This window comes from Porites lutea, chromosome 2 (assembly GCF_958299795.1).
Source record: "Porites lutea chromosome 2, jaPorLute2.1, whole genome shotgun sequence".
In the NCBI taxonomy this organism is placed as follows: domain Eukaryota; kingdom Metazoa; phylum Cnidaria; class Anthozoa; order Scleractinia; family Poritidae; genus Porites; species Porites lutea.
This window is the reverse complement of record NC_133202.1, coordinates 49,917,430-49,939,308: the sequence shown is the minus strand read 5'-3', so window position 1 is coordinate 49,939,308 and position 21,879 is coordinate 49,917,430. Positions and strand designations below refer to the sequence as shown.

Here is a 21,879-nt window from a genome sequence, read left to right as displayed (position 1 = left end):
GCAGGAATTATCTTTTAACACGGCTTGCTAGTCAGCAAGTGTGACTGGTAAGTCAATACAGTACAGTACAGTTTAATCCATTAATAAGTAATCTTGTCACCATGGAGTTGCATGCATTGATGACTACAAGTGTCTTTTGACATGGTTTACTAGTCAAAAAGTGTGACTGATACAGTACAGTTTAATCCTCTAATCAGAAATCTTGTTACTATAGAGTTGCATTGACGACTATGCAGTCAACCAATGCAGTGACACCACTCTTGCATGCACTACTTTGTCTGTTCAAAAGATACATTTAATGGTTTTGTGATACTGGTAAGACTTAACATTTGCATGTAAGTCTGGCCAACCTCTCCCATGGGATATCCCCAGTGGGGTACTCCCCTTAAGTAAAGTGATGGGGGTGCTTGTCGTACCTTTTAGGGGTTTAAATTTGTGGATTGGTACTGCTTAGGGTGCTAATACCTGCAGAAATGACTGCTGCCAGATAAAGACTTATGACAGTACTTTCAAAAAGTTCGAAAGTTATCCTTATTACTATTAAAATTTGCAGTGCCAGTTATATAATTTTTTGTGGTTAAGTTGGTACCTCTTTATAAGGGTGGAAAAGAATTTGGGACACGCCCATGAGACAAGATTCTGGTACCTTTTAGGGTTGTTCTCAAAGTTTTCTGACAAGCACCCCCTTCACTTTTGTAGAAGAGTACCCCCCCCCCCCCCCCACAGGGGAATTTCCGACAAACTTGGGTATTGTATGGTGTAAAGAGGTTCACTTCTTTGGTCTGTACATGAGTTTATGAAGTAATCGCCCAACCCAAGGAGATTCAAAACATGTTACCCACTCAACTGGGGATTAGTATAACTGCAACTAGACAAAACAGTTTTTCTCTCACCCTGTTGAAAGTCTGTTCGCCCACATGCTCTTATGAGAAGAGCATCTCCAGTGAAAGCTGCTCGGTTGATATGATCCACGTACGTTAGGCATCCTAAAACCCACCGCAATGTATGTGAGAACCAACAACTGAGCAAACAGGTTATATCGTAACTCAAACTTTGTGGTTAAGAGAAGGTGTTTTAGGGGTGGCGAATGGTAAAATCCGAGACTGGCTGAGACGCTGAGATCCTAGTTAGAAATCCCTGCCTGAGACTCATGGGTAAAACGTTTCGAGACTCAAAAAAAGTAAAAACAAACCATGCAAAAATAAGACTTCGAGACTTGTCAAAAACGCTTCTGAGATTTCAAGATCCTGCCAAAATTTTCCGAGACCCACGTTTTTCGAGGTACCATTCGCCACCCCTTGTTTTTAAAATCAGACTTGTCTTAATTACTCAAACTTATGTTTTAATAGACATTGTACAACTGTAATATGCACACTGTAACTCAGGGTATCAACACTGCATGATTTAAAAAAAAAAACAACTTTATTTGTAAAACTTGCCATCTGTATGTCCTGGAGTTGAACGCACATCAAGAGCCTATAAAAGAAGTTTTTAAAACTTACTAAAATACACCACCTGTATTAATTTTTTCAACTATGGTTATGTTGGTGAAGTCAAGAAGAGAAAGGTGAGAAAGAAGTTGTTGATAGAATTCAATTGGACAAAATTCTTGACCTTAAAAAATGTTTATAAATAATCAGGTGACATTATGATGGAAACTGGATTATCCGGGAGAGTTGACAGCACTGCTTATAAATAGCACTTTTATCAATGTCTTTTTAGCAAACCTGATCTCCAAAGTCAACTGTATCTCCTTCATGTACAAACACATCAGCTTTAGCACCACTCAGCTTAGAGATAACACTTTTGCAGCCTGTGAGACTCTTAAGAATTCCTGTACCAGTTACATGATCAGCATGAACATGTGTGTTCACTGTGGGGAACAAAAAAATTTCTGTTGATCAGTTTTATGCTGTTTACTGGTACCATGTCACTGAAATTGTAAGACACAAATTGAAGTTATTTTCACTAATATTAAACTAAGTTGACAATCAATCAATTAAAAATAAATAGCACATCCCGGAGACACTTGGCCTTAAATTCAGATTCAGATCCTACTGATAACTACATACTTGCATATATCAGTTTGAGGTCCAACTCTTTGAGTATGCGTACATCCCTCTCAGCCTGTCAAAACCAAGAAATCACCAAACAGTCAAAAATCAAGCATTACATTTTTAACATTTTTTGGTAGTTTGGAGGAATCATGCAAAAGAAATATTCTATCAATGAATTGCTGCTTGGCTAAATTGTCTCTTTCCTTGCAAATAGCAGAGTCTCAATCCTTTTTCTTTTCTGAAAAAAATACATGGAAACAAAGGTCGATAAACTATACTCAAATTGTGGTCAACTCTGTTCTAACCGTTGTCCTCATAAAAATATGAACCTGCAAAAATTTTGTGCCGCACAGCATATAGAAATAAAGAAATTCACCATACTCAGAGTTGTAGTTAAACCCTGCTCTAACATTTCTCCACAATTTAACAGGTTCAGGGTTTCTGTTAATTCTGGTTCATTAATGGCTGTTAAGATTTAAATTCACAATAACCTTTTACTGAGCCCTCAAAGAAAATATGCCCGTTGTTTATTTTCATCAGAATTAAGACATTTCTAAGGGGGATGATCATGACTGTATAATATACCAACCTGAGTATCAACAGGGTCAATAATAACAGCAGCTCTTGTCTTGGGGCATGCCAGTAAATATGTGTACGTGTAGGACTCTAAGTCAAATAGCTAAAAAAAGAACATTGCCAAATAAACACTTGTCTTCCTTATATCTCTATGAATTAAACTGTCAAGTAGAAATAATAATAATAGCAGAGCTCCATGCGTGCACAAAGTGCGTGCAAGCAGAGTCCCCCAGCTAACAAAATTTTGTTATCCATCCATCCAAGAAATTTTGGTGGTCACATGACCGTCCATCCAACCACCCTGCCTGCAATATAGGGAAACAAATGTAAAATCTTAGGCTTCCTAGCTAGATAGTGTGGTAGCCTGCAACCTGATATTGCACATCTATGTTGTGGCCAATTGACAGCTGTCAAAACAAGGTATCCACTGACAAGTATCACAAGACCATATCGCAGGCTCAGGCTAGGTATAGACCCATCAAGGTCAGGTTTTTTTTTTTAGTTATCCACTGACAAGTTACTAGTTTTCAAGTGATGGCAGGCTCTACTCCAAATGGATTTCTTTTCCTTTATTTATGGGAGGTTCACTTTTAGCCTTGGGTAAATCTCTCTGTTGTCGTCCAATTTTATCCCTGGTTTAAATTTTATTTTCCTTTGTTTTTGGGTTACTATGTACAAAAGGAAATAAAATTTTAAGCCACAGATAAAATAAAATTTATTGAACCACAACATATATATTAACTGTATTAAAAGTGAGTAAGTGACAGAAACATAAAGGCCACCTGTCCCATCCAGGAGTCTCCCAAATATGGCATAAATCTCCTGGATAAAATTGAATTTTGAGCTTTTCCATGCTGTCGTATGGAGTTCAGCCCATCTCACCCACAAAGCGAATAATGGCAATTTGTACAGCATGTAAGATTTTCATACAATGTCTTGAGTCCATGGGACTGGGCTGATTTGTGTTTAGGTGGGGGAGGGGTGGTTGATGGTAGTGAGTACTGTTAAAAAGACAGCCTTCAGATTTTAGATGTCCAAAGGTATCTATAAGAACAATATGAGTTCTGTATTCTGATCAGCTTCCGCTCAAAGTCCCATAAAAAACTTATCTTCTTGAATTATATAAGCTTAGATTTGCCCACAGGGCCCTTTGTGTTCGATTTGGTTGGTTGAAAATCACAAAATTTTTGCAAAACAAAGAACATCCCACGTACACACCCCCAGGTTTGGTTTTATCTGTTTACTTGTTCATATGTCACAAAATAATCAGATTCAAAGTTAAATGAAGAAATAATTATTAAGCTTAAACTTATATTAGAAAAACACGTAAACTTGCAAAAATTATCGACTCTTCGAAAGAGCGTGACATTTCACACGATCCTCGCTAGTCCGCAATCGAGATTATATTGATTAACCAGCGAAAAATAAGTCATTTAAAAGCCATGGCACGTCTTCTTATTTCACCCAATCTTTTTAAAATGACCATATGTTTACCTGACGAAAGATCGCTCTTGCCTTGCTACCAGCCATAACAATTTTTTGTCCCTTCAACTCTTATTCGCCGGCTTCCTGCTGCTATCGACTATTTATCGACTTGTAGTTTCATCAGCTTGGCTCCAGTCCTCTCTCCGGTTCTCCAGCCTCCAAAGCATCAGGGGAAGCATTCCTTCCGCCAAGATGGCGGCAAGGTTAGTTTTAGTGAAAATTGTTTTGCTGTGTACATTTGCAACCCTGACGAGGACACAAAGTAACAGAACAGTCTTTTCACCATCCTCATCCTCAGGTAACTCACAAGAAAGCGTTTTGGATCGGTGTTTTCAAAAATGCGCGAGTTTGTGATGCGTGATTTCTATTCCTTCATGAGCATGTCAACTCACAGACAAACATATGCATTTGTCTTGTCATGTACGTGTGGAATTTACAGAAACCGGTCGTTTACCAATGGTCATTTCGTAAACGTCTTCTGATCAGTTTGCAAACGTGTAGAAGTCAGTTCACAAACGTCTAGCAGTCACTTTGCAAACGTTTTTTACATGTCAACCTTTGTTTTAACAAAACTGTTCAGAATACTATAATTATTGGGTGTGAAATTTCACATTATAAACATTTACATGACAACTATACGATGCAGAATACTACATTACATGTTGTATGCGTAAATTATTGGGTGTGAAATCTCACAGCTGATTTCATGCTTAAGAATATTTCATAATCAATGAACAGTGGATGACTCACCACACTGACTACAAGTTGATTGCATACAAACAGACCGCCATTTTGAAGTTGCTTTATTTAAACCCAGTCCTTTAGGATGATTGTTCGTTCTACTCGTGCACACGCATGTGGTTTTGCATGAGCTTTGTTTCATATAGCTCACCTCATAGAAAGCTTGCGCGTGCTATTGTCATATTAATTAGAGTTAGTTGTCACCTATTGAGTGGAAAACAACAAATCAGTGGTGCCATATCTAATTAACTACCAGTCACATTGCTGTTATTTTGATCTGCTGCCACTGGGCACTACAGTATAAAAAGGGCTGTGAATTCTGTTCATTTCATTCAATGTACAGATGTACCTTCTAAGGACAGTCATTCGACAACTAGTCACTCCGTGTCACTCTGATTGCCCACATGTCCCCGCATGTAATAAGGTATATTGTAATTTAAATGAATCGGTTAAGTTAATAGTAGTTGATGCAGCTTGTTGTGTTTTTGCTCAGAATTTGAAATTGCCTGTATTGTGGGGGCTGTCACTCGAACAGCCCACACTTTCCTGCATGTAATCCGTTTTAATTTTAAGCAATAAATATGTTTGTGTATTACAGTAACTTTGTTTAAACATTCCTTTAACAGCTTAGACTTGCCCACAAGTCGAGCTCAAAATGTCTTCGATGGCGAAACGCGAGTGGGAGATATTTTACCCTTTTCTGTGGCCAAAACAAGTGATAGGGTGGGAGGTACTACTGGAACTGGAAATGGGAAGTGAAGGACATTGAGACTTTCAATGTACGACACTTAGCAACCATGTTAATATTTCACGCCAAGGTGGCAGCATTTTTAACTATTCTTGGTCATGGTAGTTATGGACCTTCCTTCAAAGAGGCCTCTTTCTACCCCATGTTTACTGTTTTTCAACTTCAACAATAACAAAAACAAGATTTTGCTTGGATAATTCAAAAGTGTTCGCTGTGTTTGTTAAAAGTTATCTTTAATTTAGCCCTTGGCTTTGAATGCAGTAAAAGTTAGACTTTAATCACTGGTTGAATATTAGGTTGTACATGTGATTTGACTGGCAATGGATGTGATGTGAACTGCTGTTGTGATCCTGATTGTACCAGTACAGATCAACAGGCATTTACAGAATGCAAGGATACAGATACAAAGTAGGTTTCATTTCCAGGCCCCGGTTGTTCAAACGTTGGATAGCGCTATCCACCGGATAAATCACTATCCAGCGGATAAGTATTACGGAAATCAATTACGCTATCCGCTGGATAGTGATTTATCCGGTGGATAGCGCTATCCGACGTTTGAACAACCGGGGCCAGATCTTTAGAGTTTCTTGTTTTGTGAGACATTGTACTTAATAATTACATTGTACCTGTACCATGTACGTATGTTTGTGTACTTAGATGAAGTTGTGTGGAGAAGAGAAATACTTTTTTTATTTACAAGTAGGTCCATCAAGGTTTTGCTCGTTTGAGTCCAGCTAGAGGTAGTTTATTATGACATATTACAATAATTGCATATTGCTGAAAGCCACAAATTGTCTTTTCTTTTTCGGGATTACCTCTAGGTTAAACCACTCCAAATCTATGTTTCAGCTGGTTTAATTGGCCTTCCTTGAGAAAATTAAGAAAAAAGTCAATGTAGCCCATTGACATTCTTGTTCAGACCATTGGTGACAGCCCTTGAAAAGGAAAAAAAGCATTTTTGGACAAGTGGGCTTGGGAACAAAGTTCATATGGGTGCTGTCGTAGTTTTATATTTATGCACTTAAACACACCTTACAGCTGTATGGTTGGTTTGATCGAGTTTGAATCTCCATGTGAGGTCTTTTTGTACCTTGTTCACCTTTGGCTTTACCTTGCAGCCGTGATGACCGTGTTTGCCTCTCCAATGCAGCCCTCTTCACCTTCAGACAAAACACACAATTTAAAACAGAAACTACTGGTTCTGGCCTCTTCTGTATTATCAGGGATAACTGTAAGTTGTGAAATATTTCCTCAATTAAATGGCTTTTCATTACAGTTGACTCCCGATAACCTGACCCTCGCTAACTCAAACCTTGCGCTAACTTGAACCAAAGACGATTTCCCCCTGGGTTTTCTTCATACATTTACTGTAATTTTACCCTCGGTAACCAGAAAACTTGATAACTCAAAGTAATTTTTGTTTCCATTCATACAGTTTCTATCTAATTTTACCCTTGATAATTTGAACCATGTTTTAAGCACGTGACAAGTTGGAAAAAAAAAAACAAAAAACAGTGTGCTGAATTCCACATCCTTGAATTTATTTATAAACAACAGTCTTAATTCTTTGTTACTTTTAGGTCAACCTAGTTCAAATTCAGTGTGACCATCCCTGTTTATTTATAGCAGAGCTCCACCCACGCACTCAAGCAGAGCCCCATAGGTTCTAAGCAAATTTGGTTACATGTATGTATCCATCCAAAAAAATTTTGGTAGTCACCTGACCATACGCGCATCTACCCGTCCATCTGCACCATAGGCTTACCAATATAAAATAACGCGATCATCAGGTATGGAAACCCAAATACAGCTCAAGGTTTTATTTGAAAGGAAATCGCATGGCCGCGCAGACTTTTAAAGAGAAAAAACAATAACAAAGTTGTGGTTTTTTCCAATGTTATTTTTGATGTTTACACTTACCTATATAATTGAGAAAGAGCTAGAGCGAGCGATTGAAAACAAAGGAGATGAATTTTGTTGGAAGAAAAACATGTTAGCAAAAAGTGTGCTTTGCACATGCAAATTTGTTTTTTTGCTAATTAGATCTTTTGATCTTGATGCCATTTTCATTGCCATTCCCATTTAGCATTACACGATTTAATTTTTTTGGTTTATAAGTATTATTAGCTGAAGCTTTGCTGTTAGCCTTGCTAAATCTATATTCATGTATTAATCAAGCTTTGTCGCTTAATTTTCTTTTCAAAGAATAATAATTATCAATCCATAATAGAGACCTTTAGCATCAGGTTTTTCATGGGAAACCGCAAACTGCAGTTTGCCATTGTGTGTTTGAAGTTTCATGTTACTGGGATTTCAAATTTTAGCAAGGCATTCATTGTTTAGTCCCCCCATGTTGTTTTTCATCAAGTCGAAGTGCAACACTTTTATCACCCAAAAAACAGGAATAGTTCATTGATTCAAAGTTCTAAAATCCAACAAACACATCGCAGACGGATATAAAAAGCTATTTCGTTCCTTTAAACATGAGGCTGTACAATTTTTAGTTGCAAAAAAACTTTGCTGTAAGTCATCTACCGCTGGAAGCCCTTTTTGCTGTTCAAATGTGAACAGCAAACTGCAGACACGACCGGAAGACCGTGGTCACACGACTAATATCTGTTGCTACCCGTGCAGTGAAGTGTGTGCAATACTTACATGTACATTCCCAACCCCATCCATTCACTCGTTTCCTTTTTTCCAATCATTTGATTCAAACTCCAGGAAGCTTGAACATTTTTTAAATTTCCCTAGAAGGTTTGAGTTATCGGGGGGGTCGACTGTAACTTCAAATGGTGCTGGTGGACCCTGTGTTTACTTGAATCTGCATTTTGTTTTTTTTCTGGCCTGTGTGAATTTTAAAAAAGGGTTTTGTGATTCTCTTTTTGCAACAACCATGTTTCCTGCTCCTATCCATTAACATTGTTAGACCAGAACATCTGAGAGGCAACTTTGCCTTTTAGACCTGGCATTTATTCGGACTTGCAGCATCAATTTAATATTATTGAGAAAGTAAATGTTTAGTATACAATGTGCTGTTCGGTATTTAAGACATGAACTCTGTACTACAGCTGTACATACTATCATGGGCATGTATTTCAACCAAACCACCTTGTTATCTACTTTCAAGGAGAACTTCTATAAGTATGATAATTATAGGAAAGAAAGAAATTATTCACGTACTACATACTGTGTATCCTTGTAAACAACTTGCATCAGTGTCCTGTGGACAATAAACATGTAGTTCAAGGCTGAATTAATTGGATTAAGAGAGAAAACATCAAGTGTCACTTACATGTTATGAATGCACATGTTGGTATTGTACATTGAAAGTAATATAATATTATGGTTTTCTTCAAGCACAAATAAGAACATGCCCATTTTTTCTAGTTAGCTTGTTACTGATTCATTTACAGTGTTAAGTTGCAGTATTCATTCACATATCTGAGCGGGTACATTGTTGCTCTCTAGGTGTCAGGGTTTTCAATCCTCTTATGCTTTGATAAATTGATGCAAGAGAACCACTCACACTAGGTGATAAAACTTAATTTTTGTGTTTCACTCTCACACAGATGGAGGACCATAGATTCTTATGAAACTAACCCTTCTTTTAATTTGTGATCTATCAGATGAATCTCGTAACTTCTATAATGATGTTCAGACTGCCAGTACAAGTGAGGAATTTTCTAATCTCAAAAGTCAGTCGGTATCAGCTGTGTATGATTATCGCAGTGAGGGCACAGGCCAGACAACTGCAGCTTCATCATATAAGGTGATTACACTTATTACTCAGACACATATTCAAATTTTAGCACCAAACAAAGGGGTGGGGGTGGGTGCCTATAAAAGGGCTACAAGTAAGTGATTGAGCTACTAATTCTATCAACATTCTACTTCAGTGTTATAGACACAAAAGGTAATATCTAAAATTATTTATTATTGGATGAAGTTTTTGTTATATTCTGAATGATCAAGGTTGAGGTGATCAAATGTTTCCCTTAACTTTAATAAATACTCTGGATATCACAAAAAATGAATGTAATAATCAAATTGTTTTAGTTTATACAAAATTATTGCAAAATGCATTGTCGTTCAGAAACACAGTTTATTACATTTATTTTGTCCTTTTCCAAAAAGATTAAAAAACGGAAAAGTGGAGATTGCTCTTAAAATATCATGCATTGTATAAATGTCACCTACAAATGTACATTGGCTGCGATAGCCACTGAAAAAAAAAGCAGATAGTGAGTACAGTATGCAAATTATTGTATAGTGATGTAAGATACTAGCCTTGACAAACATTTTGTTTATTTGACTGCGAGCAAATGATGGTGTTACATTTTCTGTACTTTACATTAGTAACATTTTGGTTGATAATGTCTGTATTAATGAAACAGAATAGCAAATGCACTTGTAACAGTACCTTCTCATGAACAGATTGTCTCAGGTAACTGTACAGGTATACCGGTAACAGAAAGCTATAGTGTTACACTTACAGTAGATCACTGGTACAGTATATAATGTACTTGTACTTCCATCATCTTGTAGTAGATACCAATACACTGTACAAGTACAACTGTATCCATTGGAAGCTTGTTTTGCAATCCCACTGGTTCTAAAAATGCTTTTTATTTTCCTTTTGACTAGGCCTGTCACTAAGATTTCAAGTTTGTGTATGCAAAAATTAGGCAAGAAGTTGAACAGCTGCTAAGTTCTTTGTGTTCTATTTTCCTTTTGTTTCTTTTCAAATTAGCAGCTGGTCGTGCTCATGGGTAAAACCCAGCCCCTGGCCCTTAGTGAAAGCCCCTCCTTCATTCCCTTTGTACTGCAGTAACTATGTCTTGTTGGTGAATGTCTTTTCATTAATTTCAGGTGGGTGATCCAGTGCTTCTTTTGTTTAACAATGGTGCAAGAGGATTCCTATCTTTTCCCAAGCCACTGTTTGGAAGTGAATGTAATGACAACAATCCAGCAGGTGTGTACAGAGTTATTCCTTTTGTTGTAAACGCCATTTCTCATTATTAATAACTATATGTATAATCAGATATTATCAAAGCCATTATTGAGGAATGCAGTGGTTTAAAATACAGCTGTACATTGTACCTGTAGGGCTTGAAAAGAATAAAAATAAAAAATAAATTCTCGCACTTCCTCTGGGTAAGAAGCTCTCACATTTTGCATGCCTGGGGCAACCACTCTCTTGTCTTAGTTAACCCTTTAAACCCTAAGATCAAAATTTGAATTCTCGTCAGTTGCCTCTATTCATTTCCTACAGAAGTAGTGGGAAGAGGTTGATAAAATATCAATCAAATTCATCTTGTGTGACCATGTCGTAATTCTCATGACCACTCTGTTTTACAAAGCATTGATATTACAAGGAGAAATTTAATGCTGATCACTATTGGGGCTTTTAATAATTTAATTGGAGGATGACTTGCCTGGACCCTCACCCATCGAGCAAGTAACCTTTTAAAGTTACTTGCCCAGCAAAAAAATTTTTCAAGCCCTGACCAGCAGGTGGTGAAGAGACACCTTTCATGATCATTGACAGGAGTGTAAACCTTTTCATAAGGCCCTCAACTGCTGTTTAATAGACCTTTTTACCGTTTTTGTCAACCCTTGACATGGACAATTTCAGGAAAATCTGTTGACATCACTGAAAAGAGCCTCTTAAAATCAGTAAAATTGCCAAGTTTGAAAGTGATTTGTTAAAAGCTAACAAAGATACAGCTCCTCAAAGTCACGAAATTTTACAGGCATTTGTATGGCTCATTGATTTGTCAGGATATCGCAAGGACAATAGCACAGAATGTACTAGAACCATTCCAGTGCTTTCCTCAGCTTGTGAGACACTTCCAACAATCAGTGCTAGAAGCTATTATGAAGGATTCACAGTGGCAAAGGTACAGTTACTGAACATGTGTGTGACTGATTTTAGAGGGAAAGAATTATTTTAGGTATACCACTGGAAGGTTGTTTTAAGGCCACAGTTTGATTGTTTTGTCATTCATTCATGGGTTGCCAATAAGAGCAAAGCTGTGATTGGAGGAGTCACTGTACCATAAATGTGGCACAAATAACTTCCAGGAAATAGAAGCCAAAGACTGATGGTCAAAATATGGGGAAAGGAATGTGGTTTGACTCTCGGCAGCCGACTAAAAAAGCTAAATGTAGTTGTTTATGTGTAGTGATAGTGCAGTGATACATGTGAATACATTTCTTAAAAACTTCACTGAGTTTAATTTGGCCAATTGCTTTTTTATGTTATTGTGTTGTTCATTTGGGTCAGAATTATGTGTTGTAAACTTGTATAGGTAGTCTATAAAATCCTAAATTAGGAAGTTATATATACTGTAATAATGTTATACTGAAAATATGGAACATTGTTAAGTTCTATTTAGCTCATTATTATCATTTGTTCTCATTCATACAGAATCCTGGAGTTCTAAACAATAATTCGACCAATAATTCAACCAGTAATTCAAGTTCCTCTGCCAGCACTCCTGATTTTGTAGCTGTGGTACTGAAACAGCCTTTAAAGTGTACAACATACCTTGGTATACCTCGTGACTGTCCATTCACTGTGCCTCCCTACCCCACCTACAATGCAGATAATAAGACCTGCAATAATGTGGCGTTGGAGGTGAGGAGAATGTCACAACAAAAATTTTAATTCACTTTACAAGTGTTCATACGATTCATTTTCTTCTTTTGTTTTGGCTTTGTAACCATGATTAATGGTGAACAATAATATACACTATGCCACTGTGGTCCTGATTTTCTGGAAATACTTTACGAAAAGAGATCAGAACTGTTTCCTGATTCCAGGACCAGAGGCCAGTTTGTTCTGATGTTGGCTTTTATGCAAATTGCCTCAAATTTCTTTCTTATAGAATCACGGAAAGTAAGTAGGAACAAACATTACTACAGTTGTAGATATAATATTACATACAATTACAGTGGAACCCCGCCTTACAGCCACCTCAGAAATAAGGTCACCTTGTTAGTAGGGCCAATCTGTTTTGGCCACATGGCAAAACAGTCATACATTTTCTTATATAAAAACCCTTGTTAATAAGGTCACCTGTTAATATGGCCAAATTTTTTTTGCCCATTGGTTATGGTATTTACGGGAACCACTGTATTGGCTCTTTGACCTTCTTAATTTAAGTTCAATAATATTTGCATGTCAGACCACATGAACACTATCATGCTCATGGCAGGTGGGGTATACATGTTATGGGGCTTGAGTGCAAAGAAAGTAGTGTCTTATAGCCCAGGGCTAGTGGATTTTACTATCAGGCTAGTGAATTCTGTTCTTAACTTAAATGCTCAACTAGCCAGTGAAGTCTTTTGGGGGGAGAATTCAAGTTACATAATAACTGTTATCAAATGCTGCTCATCAAAAAAAGTTTTCAGGCTGATAAAAATAACTGTTGGGCTAGTACACTAGCGACAGTTTACACTGTACTTGAATGGCAAGCTGTAAAATTGATTTAAATTATTTAAACCCTGAGGCTGCAGCTATATCTATATTTGTTAATATACTGTCTAGTGGCTTTTTACAGTCAGTTGTTGGCTTGCCTCTACTAACAGGTGTCTGTGTTGTTTTGAAGGTGTTGTACACAGTGCAGTATTCGAATAGTTCAACTGACATTGTGGCTGTCATGGTAGAGTTTGTACTGGGAAGTGTCACATCAGAAATGGGACTGGATCTGAGGCAGAAAGTGTCCATCAGTTTTTCAAAGGTATAAATTGTTGATAATAATAGTGTTCATTGTGACTGGTCAGTGACTGATCCAGACCTTCAGATAAGGGGAGGGGGAGTGTCATCCACACCCTGAGATAAGGATAGTTGGGAGGGAGGGCGGTCTCAAAAAGAATTTTTTTCGGCCCTTTTTCAGTTTCATCTAAAAATAAGGAGGGGGGGACCAGGGTCCCTGGGCCCCTCCCCTGGATCTGCCACTGTTGTTATATTACAGTCAAACCTGTATGAAGTGGCCACTTTTTGGGGAACGGCTTCTGGTTACTTGCCACTTAACACAGGTTTGACAACCCAAGGAGTTAATTTAGAAAATGAAGATGGTGACAAAGCAAAAATTTATATCCATCACACAACAAATTGACCTCAAAGGGTTTCTACCTCTCAATGCCATGCACAGTATAATAATTATTATCTATTGCACTAGTGTGGTACATCTGTTCATCTTGATACAGTGACCGTTTAATAGAGGTTAAGACAAAAGCATCAACTCTAAAATTCAAAAAGGTGGTTGATTCAGCTTATCAAACACAAACCAAAAATGTTGTTTTGTTACCTTGTTCATAGGCTGGTAGTACAGACACTACATTTCAGCGATCAGGGAACCCCGGCTATATCATTGGTCAACCTCTTGTTGCAGGGAAACTTGTCACAGTCGACAACAAGTATCTTTTTGTAAGGTCAATATAAGTGAGCATAATGTGCCACCTTTAAGGTGGCTCCATACAGTTTTTCAGAGTCAATACCTTCCAAGTTCGAACATAAACTGTGTCACTATAAACAAAAATTTGAAAAAATTGCCACCACAGTTGTACTAGATAAAGATGAAAATTTGTTATGATCATGGTTGCAATGTCATCGAAGTTGTCATAGTAATGATATGACACCATTGCCTATTTTACTTTCAGTAGTATTTCTTGACACTGGAAACTCTTGATCCAAAATCGTTCACGGGAGCTTGACCCTGAAAAACTGTATTGAGCCACCTTAACTGTGTTTTCATGTAAGGCACTCACTGGCCTCAAAATTGTGAGCAGGTCAATTGGTGCTGTATTGGCTACATATGTATATGTTCTTTCTCCCCCACCCCCTGTTTTCACCTCTGTTATCCATTTCCCTTGTGGTGGATTGGCCTCACTCCTGAAGGGGCACAGTTTCCCAAGCTAAGTACACATGTTGTTGGATTTTTCTTGACTTTGTTATTAGAGATGCAATCTTTCTCAGTAGTGATCGTAATACTTGGCTTACCATCATTAACCCATCAGCGAATGGAGCCTGCAATAACTCCACTCTTCGCACTTCAGTAACATTTGGAGTTGACATGCGCACTGGTTGCTCTATCAGGTAAGAAATTATATCATCTGGAAGCCTGATAATCCGTTGAGAATTGTGTGAAGCAATAGTCATGGATGTCTTACTGAGACCTTAACAGTACAAAAAACCTGGTGGCACTTTTGCAACTTGCATTGATGACTTTTACAGTGTTAAAAATTGCCTATATTTCCTACATGGAAACGTCCACTGACAGTTAATAATAATTACATGTACATGCTTTGGAAATTCTAATTGTCAAGGGGGTTATACAAGGCTAAAAGATAAATCATGTTTATATATGGGAGAGATCTTTTTTTGGTGAGTGACACAGGCAGCTCAGAAGACTCCCAACAGGAGTCTAACTTTTCATGAGCCGAACCTATTTCGAATTAAGGCCGACCCAAATTATTTAGACTGGCTGAATTGATTCAGACGCCGTTCTTTCATTGCAGCTGAACTAAGTTCAAAAGGCCAAAAATACTCATTTCAGTCAAACTGCTTATATATCTGCATATATGCTGTATGTAAAGATAGAAATGTAATGGTGAATTTTTGCCCTGGTGAATATATGAGAAAGATGTGATTGCTAAAACAGTCACATGTCAAAATCGAGAATGTCTACAGTTTGGTTAATATAGCTCACTGTTTATAAGAAGTAAAAACATGATTTGTCTTTATCAGCCTATATTCACTAAGGGGAAAGTTTGGTAAAGGTGTGAACACTTTATTGAGTTCACCTGTGGTACATTTATAGTCTGCTCATATTTTAAAATCGATTGGTCATATTAATTAATTATATGTTCTATAAGTTATATAGTCAGTAGTATGTTGTCAGACTAGTCAGTAAGTTATAGATGCAGGCCTCCATTTTAAACCACCATAGACTGAATATACCAATTTTTAGAATTCATACCTGCCTCCAAGGTTTGGGGGATTAAAACAAAAGAAATCGCATGTTAGTTCAGGGATGAAAAATACATTTCTTTTGTTTTATTCCCCCAAGCCATGGAACCAATTCTGAATTTTGATGTCTGTCAGACCTGCTCATAGAAATAAATAAATAGGTTAATAGATATATAGAGGATATTACACGGTGGCGAGAAGATATGAATTTTATGTTCGAGTGGCAAGAACAATATCTCACGAGTGAGCGAAGCGAACGAGTGAGATATTGTTCTTGCCATGAGAACATAAAATTCATATCTTCGAGCCAACGTGTAATGTTCTTTTTATTATATGGAGAAACCAATTCAACAAAAGCAAAAGGCTGGAATCGTGACGTCATTGAACGATACGACACTCGCAAAGGTGACATACGGAAAATACGCCACTCGGGTCCCGGATGAAGTGGCGTATGGAATCTACGAGTGGTTTAGTTCCCAGTAAAACACTCTCCTCCATAGTAATAAGAATAAATATGGTTTCAGCTGACTTTTTTAACGTGGAAATGAGGCTCGTTTTATTGATAGTATATTATATGTTTTACTCTCTGCTTGTTAACCAAGAGTGAGTTAATTACAGGGAAATGTCGGACCGAGACCTTGATGCATTGACTGAGTGATAGCGAGATAAATACATCAAGGCCGAGGTCTGAGTATCCCTGTAATGGCGGAACAGACGAGGTTAAGAAGTTATATATTATATGGCCTTTTCATTATGGACCTGAGCCTGTGATCAATTAAAACCAATAACTGGTCAGCAGATAACTTAAAAAAAACACGCCACCTCAATGAATTGTACACTTAAGCATGCGTTACAGTCAGGTGACACGGGTCAGCTGATGCCCTCTTTGACAGCTGTTAACTGACCATAACATGGATATCCTTTATCAAGTTAAACAGATTGTATATGCGTTGGACACTTTGCCAGTAATGCCCAGTCATTAAAAGAAAACAGCCAATTAGAGTGCATGTACTATTGTAGCCATAGAACAATCGGCCATAATATTTCTGACATGATTTAATAACTTTAGCAGTTTTAAGCTGCTAAATTAATTAAATTATGTTAGTAATATTATACTGGTCCTCTTGATGCGTCATAAGAAGACAACAGGTGTTGTAATCACTGAAAGCATCTCGGTAATTAACAGTTCAAGCTGTTTGTTTCAAGTGTGGTTTTTTTTTCTTTCAAAGAAAGGCTCTCCTGAACTTATTTTCTTTTGCCTGACCAAAGTAATAATAATATTTCTGACATAATTTAATAACTTTAACAGTTTTAAGCTGTTAAACTAATTAAATTATGTTAGTTATATTATGCTGGTCCTCTTGCTGCCTCATGAGAAGGCAACAGGTGTTGTAATCACTGTAAGCATCTTGTTAATTAACAGTTCAAACTGTTTTTTAATTCAAGTGTAGTTTTTTTCTTTTAAAGAAAGGCTATGCTGAACTTATTTACTTTCGCCTGACCAAGGGAATAATAATATTACTGACATGATTTAATAATTTTAACAGTTTTAAGCTAATAAAATTATTAAATTATGTTAGTAATTTTATACTGGTCCTCTTGATACCTATCCTGAACTTATTTTCTTTCGCCTCACCAAAGTTTCAGTACCAAGCTTTGTTTATAAGCAAAATTCTTTTCATTCCTTTGCAATTCCGAGAGGTTACTTCAATAGACTAAATTTCACTGTAAGGCTGCGTGCAAACGGACACAACATCGTTGACCAACAACTCCCAGCATTGTTGGATGTTACATGTTGCGTCCCTTTGCACACCCTGTTGCATGTTGTTGCGCAAAGTTTGAAACCGGTAAAACTTTTAGCCCCGTGCAAACGGACGCAACAACTCCCAACATTGTTGGGACATGTGGGGCCCGTTTGCACGTAGCCTAAGAGTGCTAATGTGAGTAATTTACTTGTTCATCATCATTAGAATGCGGTCGGCGATGATGATGACCGCGTCTTTTGAAGCTCTGTAGTTTTGTGTCAATCTTGTTAATGGGCCATAATTAGTTTTACTATACTGTGCCCTTCTCCATTCATAATTTCTTTGCTAACCTTATGTACATGTAGTTTTTGTCTGAACACCTTGTATTAATATTGTACCACTGATGCACTCTATTTTTTTATAGAATGGAGGAAAAAGAAAGAAAAGTACAAATAGAAATGTTTAACCAGGATGATAACCGGCTAATGTTAGGTCCATATTGTAATTTTGTATGAGTGTTTTCAGTGTACACATGTTCTTCTTTTTTATCAAGTTTCCCACAGACCTTGGACGGATCGCAGTGTAAAAAGCTCCAAGAGATAGTGCTTAACATAATGTCAGGTGATCTACCCACTTACGTGGCATCCTTTGGTAACTCCGATGTAAACAGTGTGGGTGACTGGGTCAAAATTCTTAATTCAAAACCAGCAAATGAGGTAAATAAATACCGGGTATTTGATGCTGAGTGTTATTTTCGCCTGAGTAGATGAGTGAACGACTTTTACAAGATACCTTTACGACTGAGATATTTTTCTCCTTACCGGATATATTTTTCAACCGAGGCAGATTTAGACCAGTCGGAAGGTCGTGGGCTCGATTCCCTAAGGCGGACCAATGCTTAGGGTCTTTAATTAACTGAGAAATAAAGGCACTGCCTTTGTCCTGCAAAACGAAAATTAACTGAGAAATGAAGGCAGTAAATAAAGGCACTGCCTTTGCCCTGCAAAACGGCTACACCTTCACGTAGCTCAGATCGATAGAGATAGGATTCCCGTCTGCATTACGAGACTTGATAAAACTTACTTTCTTGCTATGTACAATTGAAACTGTTATTTACATTGAAACTTAAATAATGTTTTTATTGTTTTTATGTTTTGATTGATTTTGCTTCGAATACTCGGTCTTGAGTTTTTTGGTCATTTTGTTTGAAATTTAGGTTGATTTTAAAAATTTCTTTCTTTAATAGGCTGAAGAAGGAAATGGTGGCTGTCGGAATATGATACTTGGACTTCACATTGAAGTTTTGTTCGCTAATTTTGGTTTCCTGGCTAACCCTCAACCAAAGGTAATGAATGCTTTTTTTCCTCGGTCTTTTTGTTTCTTGGTGTATATCATTTTCTTTTGTGCTCTGTTAGGTTTCTGCTTGGTTAATCTTCCTTTTGGTTTCTTAATGTAAGTTTGAATCGGTCGTCTTGTTTCCATCCACCAAACTGACTTTTTCCTATCCGTGGCTCTCACAAGACATTTCACTTTTCTTACATGAAATTTCTCTGTCTCTCGAAATTTCTGTCTAAGTCTAAAGTCTAAGTCTCTTCAATTTTTAAGGGAAAACAATTCAGGATGGCACGAGTAGGATTCGATCTCGGAGCATCGTCTCTCAGCAGTGCATCACTTTAACCCCTACAGCACCGAGGATATGCTGACAATAAATACACTAATCATTAATCTGTCAATGTCAGTTTGGCGGATGGAAATAAGTGTTGACCGTTTGAATCGGAGTGTAACTTTATGCCATTATACAACACAGTAGACGGGCCCATTCCTGAGGCCTAAAGTTAGATGGATGTAAAGGACTATTTGATACAGTTGAACTTCTTTACAAACGGCCACCTTGGGGACAGAAGAAAGTGACCGTTGTAGAGAGGTTTTAAACAAGAGTCAATGTATGATTTTTTTGTCCGCCGGGACGAAAAACAGTGGCCGTTGTAGAGCGTTGGCCGTCAGCGGAGGTTCGACTGAACAAGGGGAGCAAGGGTGGCGCAGTGGTGAGAGCACTCGCCTCCCACCAATGTAGCCCGGGTTCAACTCCCGGCGTCGACGCCATATGTGGGTTGAGTTTGTTGTTCGTTCTCTCTCTTGCTCTGAGAGGTTTTTCTCCGGGTACTCCGGTTTTCCCCTCTCCTCAAAAACCAACATTTCCAAATTCCAATTCGACCAGGAATCAGGTAGACGAAGAACCACTATGTGGATGTGCTACCTGCAAATCGTTATTTATTTATTTACTTATTTTTATTTATAATCATCATCGTCATCGTCTTCATATTCATCATCATCTTACGGCCCTTTATTACTTCTTTCAGACAAACCCGTTCGCTGTGCTGCCATATACTTACCTTATCCTTTTTCTGTTGTGCTATTCTTGCTAATGTAAAGGGTATCTTTGCTTTACGTGATTTTCAGATTGTCGGAGTTATGTTTAAGTATGACGATCCTAAAGATGTTCCATACCAGGTAAGTGAAAGTAGCCAAATTTTAATTCACCTAGTACTGGAAACGTTGCAGTTTCCGTAATCACTTGTGGACTCTTTATTCGACCTGTAACAAGTTACGCATAAGCTACCCGTTAAGATGCTACCCGTTTCTGTCATGCATTACGCTAATTTCACGACCAATAAAGTACTTGGAATCCAGTCGTCAAATTATCGATAGACATGAGAAGTCCTTTGAAAAGCAGCATCTCCATGATGAATTTTCAGGGAGAACTGCTTTACGCAACGGGAACCGGCTGTGATTCTAGATCTGAGGCTGGCTTGTGTTTCATTCGCGGTAATCCCTTTAAAAGCCACGTATTGTGCGTGTAGCTCTCCTAGAGACGCATATTAGGAGACAGTTCCCACAGTTTAATGTGACCTTTACGTTGCATTTCAGTGTGGAGGAGTTCAGTGCCAACCGGGAAGCTCCTCTGTGGAGCAAAAGGTTGAAGTCATCACATCCGTGGGATTTGTAGACGTATCTGACAAACCTCAAGCTCAGATAAAACCTCGACCAACATTTGAGGCCAAAGCATCGTCGGATTTTTTCTTTCCTTTTCTTTAGCATCATTTTTCGTGGCCACAACATCGTACTTTTATTCGATTAGTTAACACGTGAACGTGCCTTATTTGGACATGGCTTGTAAGGTTACTGATTGCACTAGCCTAGAGGCCCTCCTCACAGCTCAGATCACGCTTGGCTGGGCGCATTTCCTGTTTCCCTGATACTCTTCGGCACAGTCCCCTTCAAGTTGATCCCTAGCGGTGGAATATTGGTAGAATCTGTCTTCAAGAGATCTGGAAACGAGAGGTGTTTAGTGGATGTAGGCTCCGTCACCGGTTCCTGTCTTCCGATCAGGGACGAGCAGAGGAACCTTGTGGCCCTTTAACTTCCCAAGGCAAGATCAGCTTTTAAGTGCTAAGTAAGTGTCACGTGAGTTGGATAGGCGTCGTTCCTTTTAAGCCAAGTACAGGACAACACGGCCTCAAAGTGTGGCTTAAAGAACGTTGCTTTTCGTGAACTACAAAGAACATCGCAAAACCATTGAACTGAAAAATTAGAAGTAGTTAATAGTTGTATTTTAACAAAAGAATAAGTGACTCTGAAAAAGAAGTTTGTGATTTTTCAAAGTAGGGCAAGTGTGTTGTAGAGAACCATAAAACCTCTGAACTTAACCCCTTTTCATGTAGGTAGTGGGATGTACTGAATTGGACTTGTTTCTCAACGGAGGTTTTTGCTTGTTATTTACTATTGTAAGTATTTTTGTAAATGTTTGTGTAACAAGAACTGTACATAGGTGAGACGTACTTGTAAATAAAGGTGTTCAAGGAAAGCTTTCAAAAAAGCCAACAGTTTTTTTTTCTAATTTTGTTTAGTGGGTTAGTTGGATATAACCTCCCAGTACTGCCTCGGTTTCGGCTGTCTAAAAAAGGATTCGTACAAAGTATGTACTCGTCCACGTTGGTAGCAGAGCGTCTTTTTTTTTCGCTTGTTCGATTTTGGCGTACTCTAGAAAGACTCTCATGAAGCGAGTAATACCCTTGCTCGCATGCCCAGTATGTTGCTAGGATATAGTTTCGAACCCAGACCATTCTTATCCCCAGAGCCACTCGGCTTAAATTGTAGGACCACGCCACCAAGAAATTAAAACAGGCGTTCCCAATTGACTCAGACGCCGAACTTTTCATGTACTTAACTCAATGTAATAGGTTCGGCTCATTAAAAGTTCGGCGTCTGAACTCGGCCTAACCTAGTACCTACTGGTTTCTAGTCCAGATGCTCTCACCACTAAGCTACAGGTTAGCGGAGGTTAATGTGACAAACATCCTGCATACTGCTAGGACTAGAATGTTAATAGGTGCTTATGTGCAATGCTAGAAATGTGATGGTGAATACATAAGAAAGATGTGATGGCTAAAACGGTCGCATGTCAAAATCGATAATGTCTACAGTTTGGTTAATATAGGTCACTGTTTATAATAAGTAAGAACATGATTTATCTTTACCAGCCTAAATTCA

The 21,879-nt window shown here is 38.0% G+C and overlaps 2 protein-coding genes across 2 annotated transcripts in view; one reads left to right on the top strand and one right to left on the bottom strand.

Moving 5' to 3' along the window:
- The window catches only part of LOC140928934 (uncharacterized), a 6,369-nt gene extending 2,111 nt beyond the window's left edge, over nt 1–4,258 (bottom strand). Inside the window, exons 1-6 of the mRNA XM_073378738.1 lie at nt 4,128–4,258; nt 2,647–2,736; nt 2,073–2,127; nt 1,728–1,873; nt 1,440–1,476; nt 894–986 (exon numbers count right to left, since the gene is read on the bottom strand). Of these exons, the coding sequence (XP_073234839.1) occupies nt 894–986; nt 1,440–1,476; nt 1,728–1,873; nt 2,073–2,127; nt 2,647–2,736; nt 4,128–4,163 (457 nt within the window). The 5' untranslated portion in view covers nt 4,164–4,258. The remainder of the gene's footprint in view (nt 1–893; nt 987–1,439; nt 1,477–1,727; nt 1,874–2,072; nt 2,128–2,646; nt 2,737–4,127) is intronic.
- A 1-nt stretch (nt 4,259) lies between these two features.
- Nucleotides 4,260–21,205, top strand: LOC140928933 (tectonic-3-like). The gene is made up of 14 exons (XM_073378736.1): nt 4,260–4,416; nt 5,904–6,015; nt 6,726–6,838; nt 9,234–9,376; nt 10,477–10,579; nt 11,389–11,507; nt 12,038–12,247; nt 13,221–13,352; nt 13,934–14,031; nt 14,573–14,710; nt 17,882–18,044; nt 18,575–18,673; nt 19,789–19,839; nt 20,257–21,205. The coding sequence occupies exons 1-14, from the start codon at nt 4,311–4,313 to the stop codon at nt 20,422–20,424; spliced, it is 1,755 nt and encodes a 584-aa protein (XP_073234837.1). The 5' UTR covers nt 4,260–4,310; the 3' UTR covers nt 20,425–21,205.
- Nucleotides 21,206–21,879: the final 674 nt, after the last annotated feature.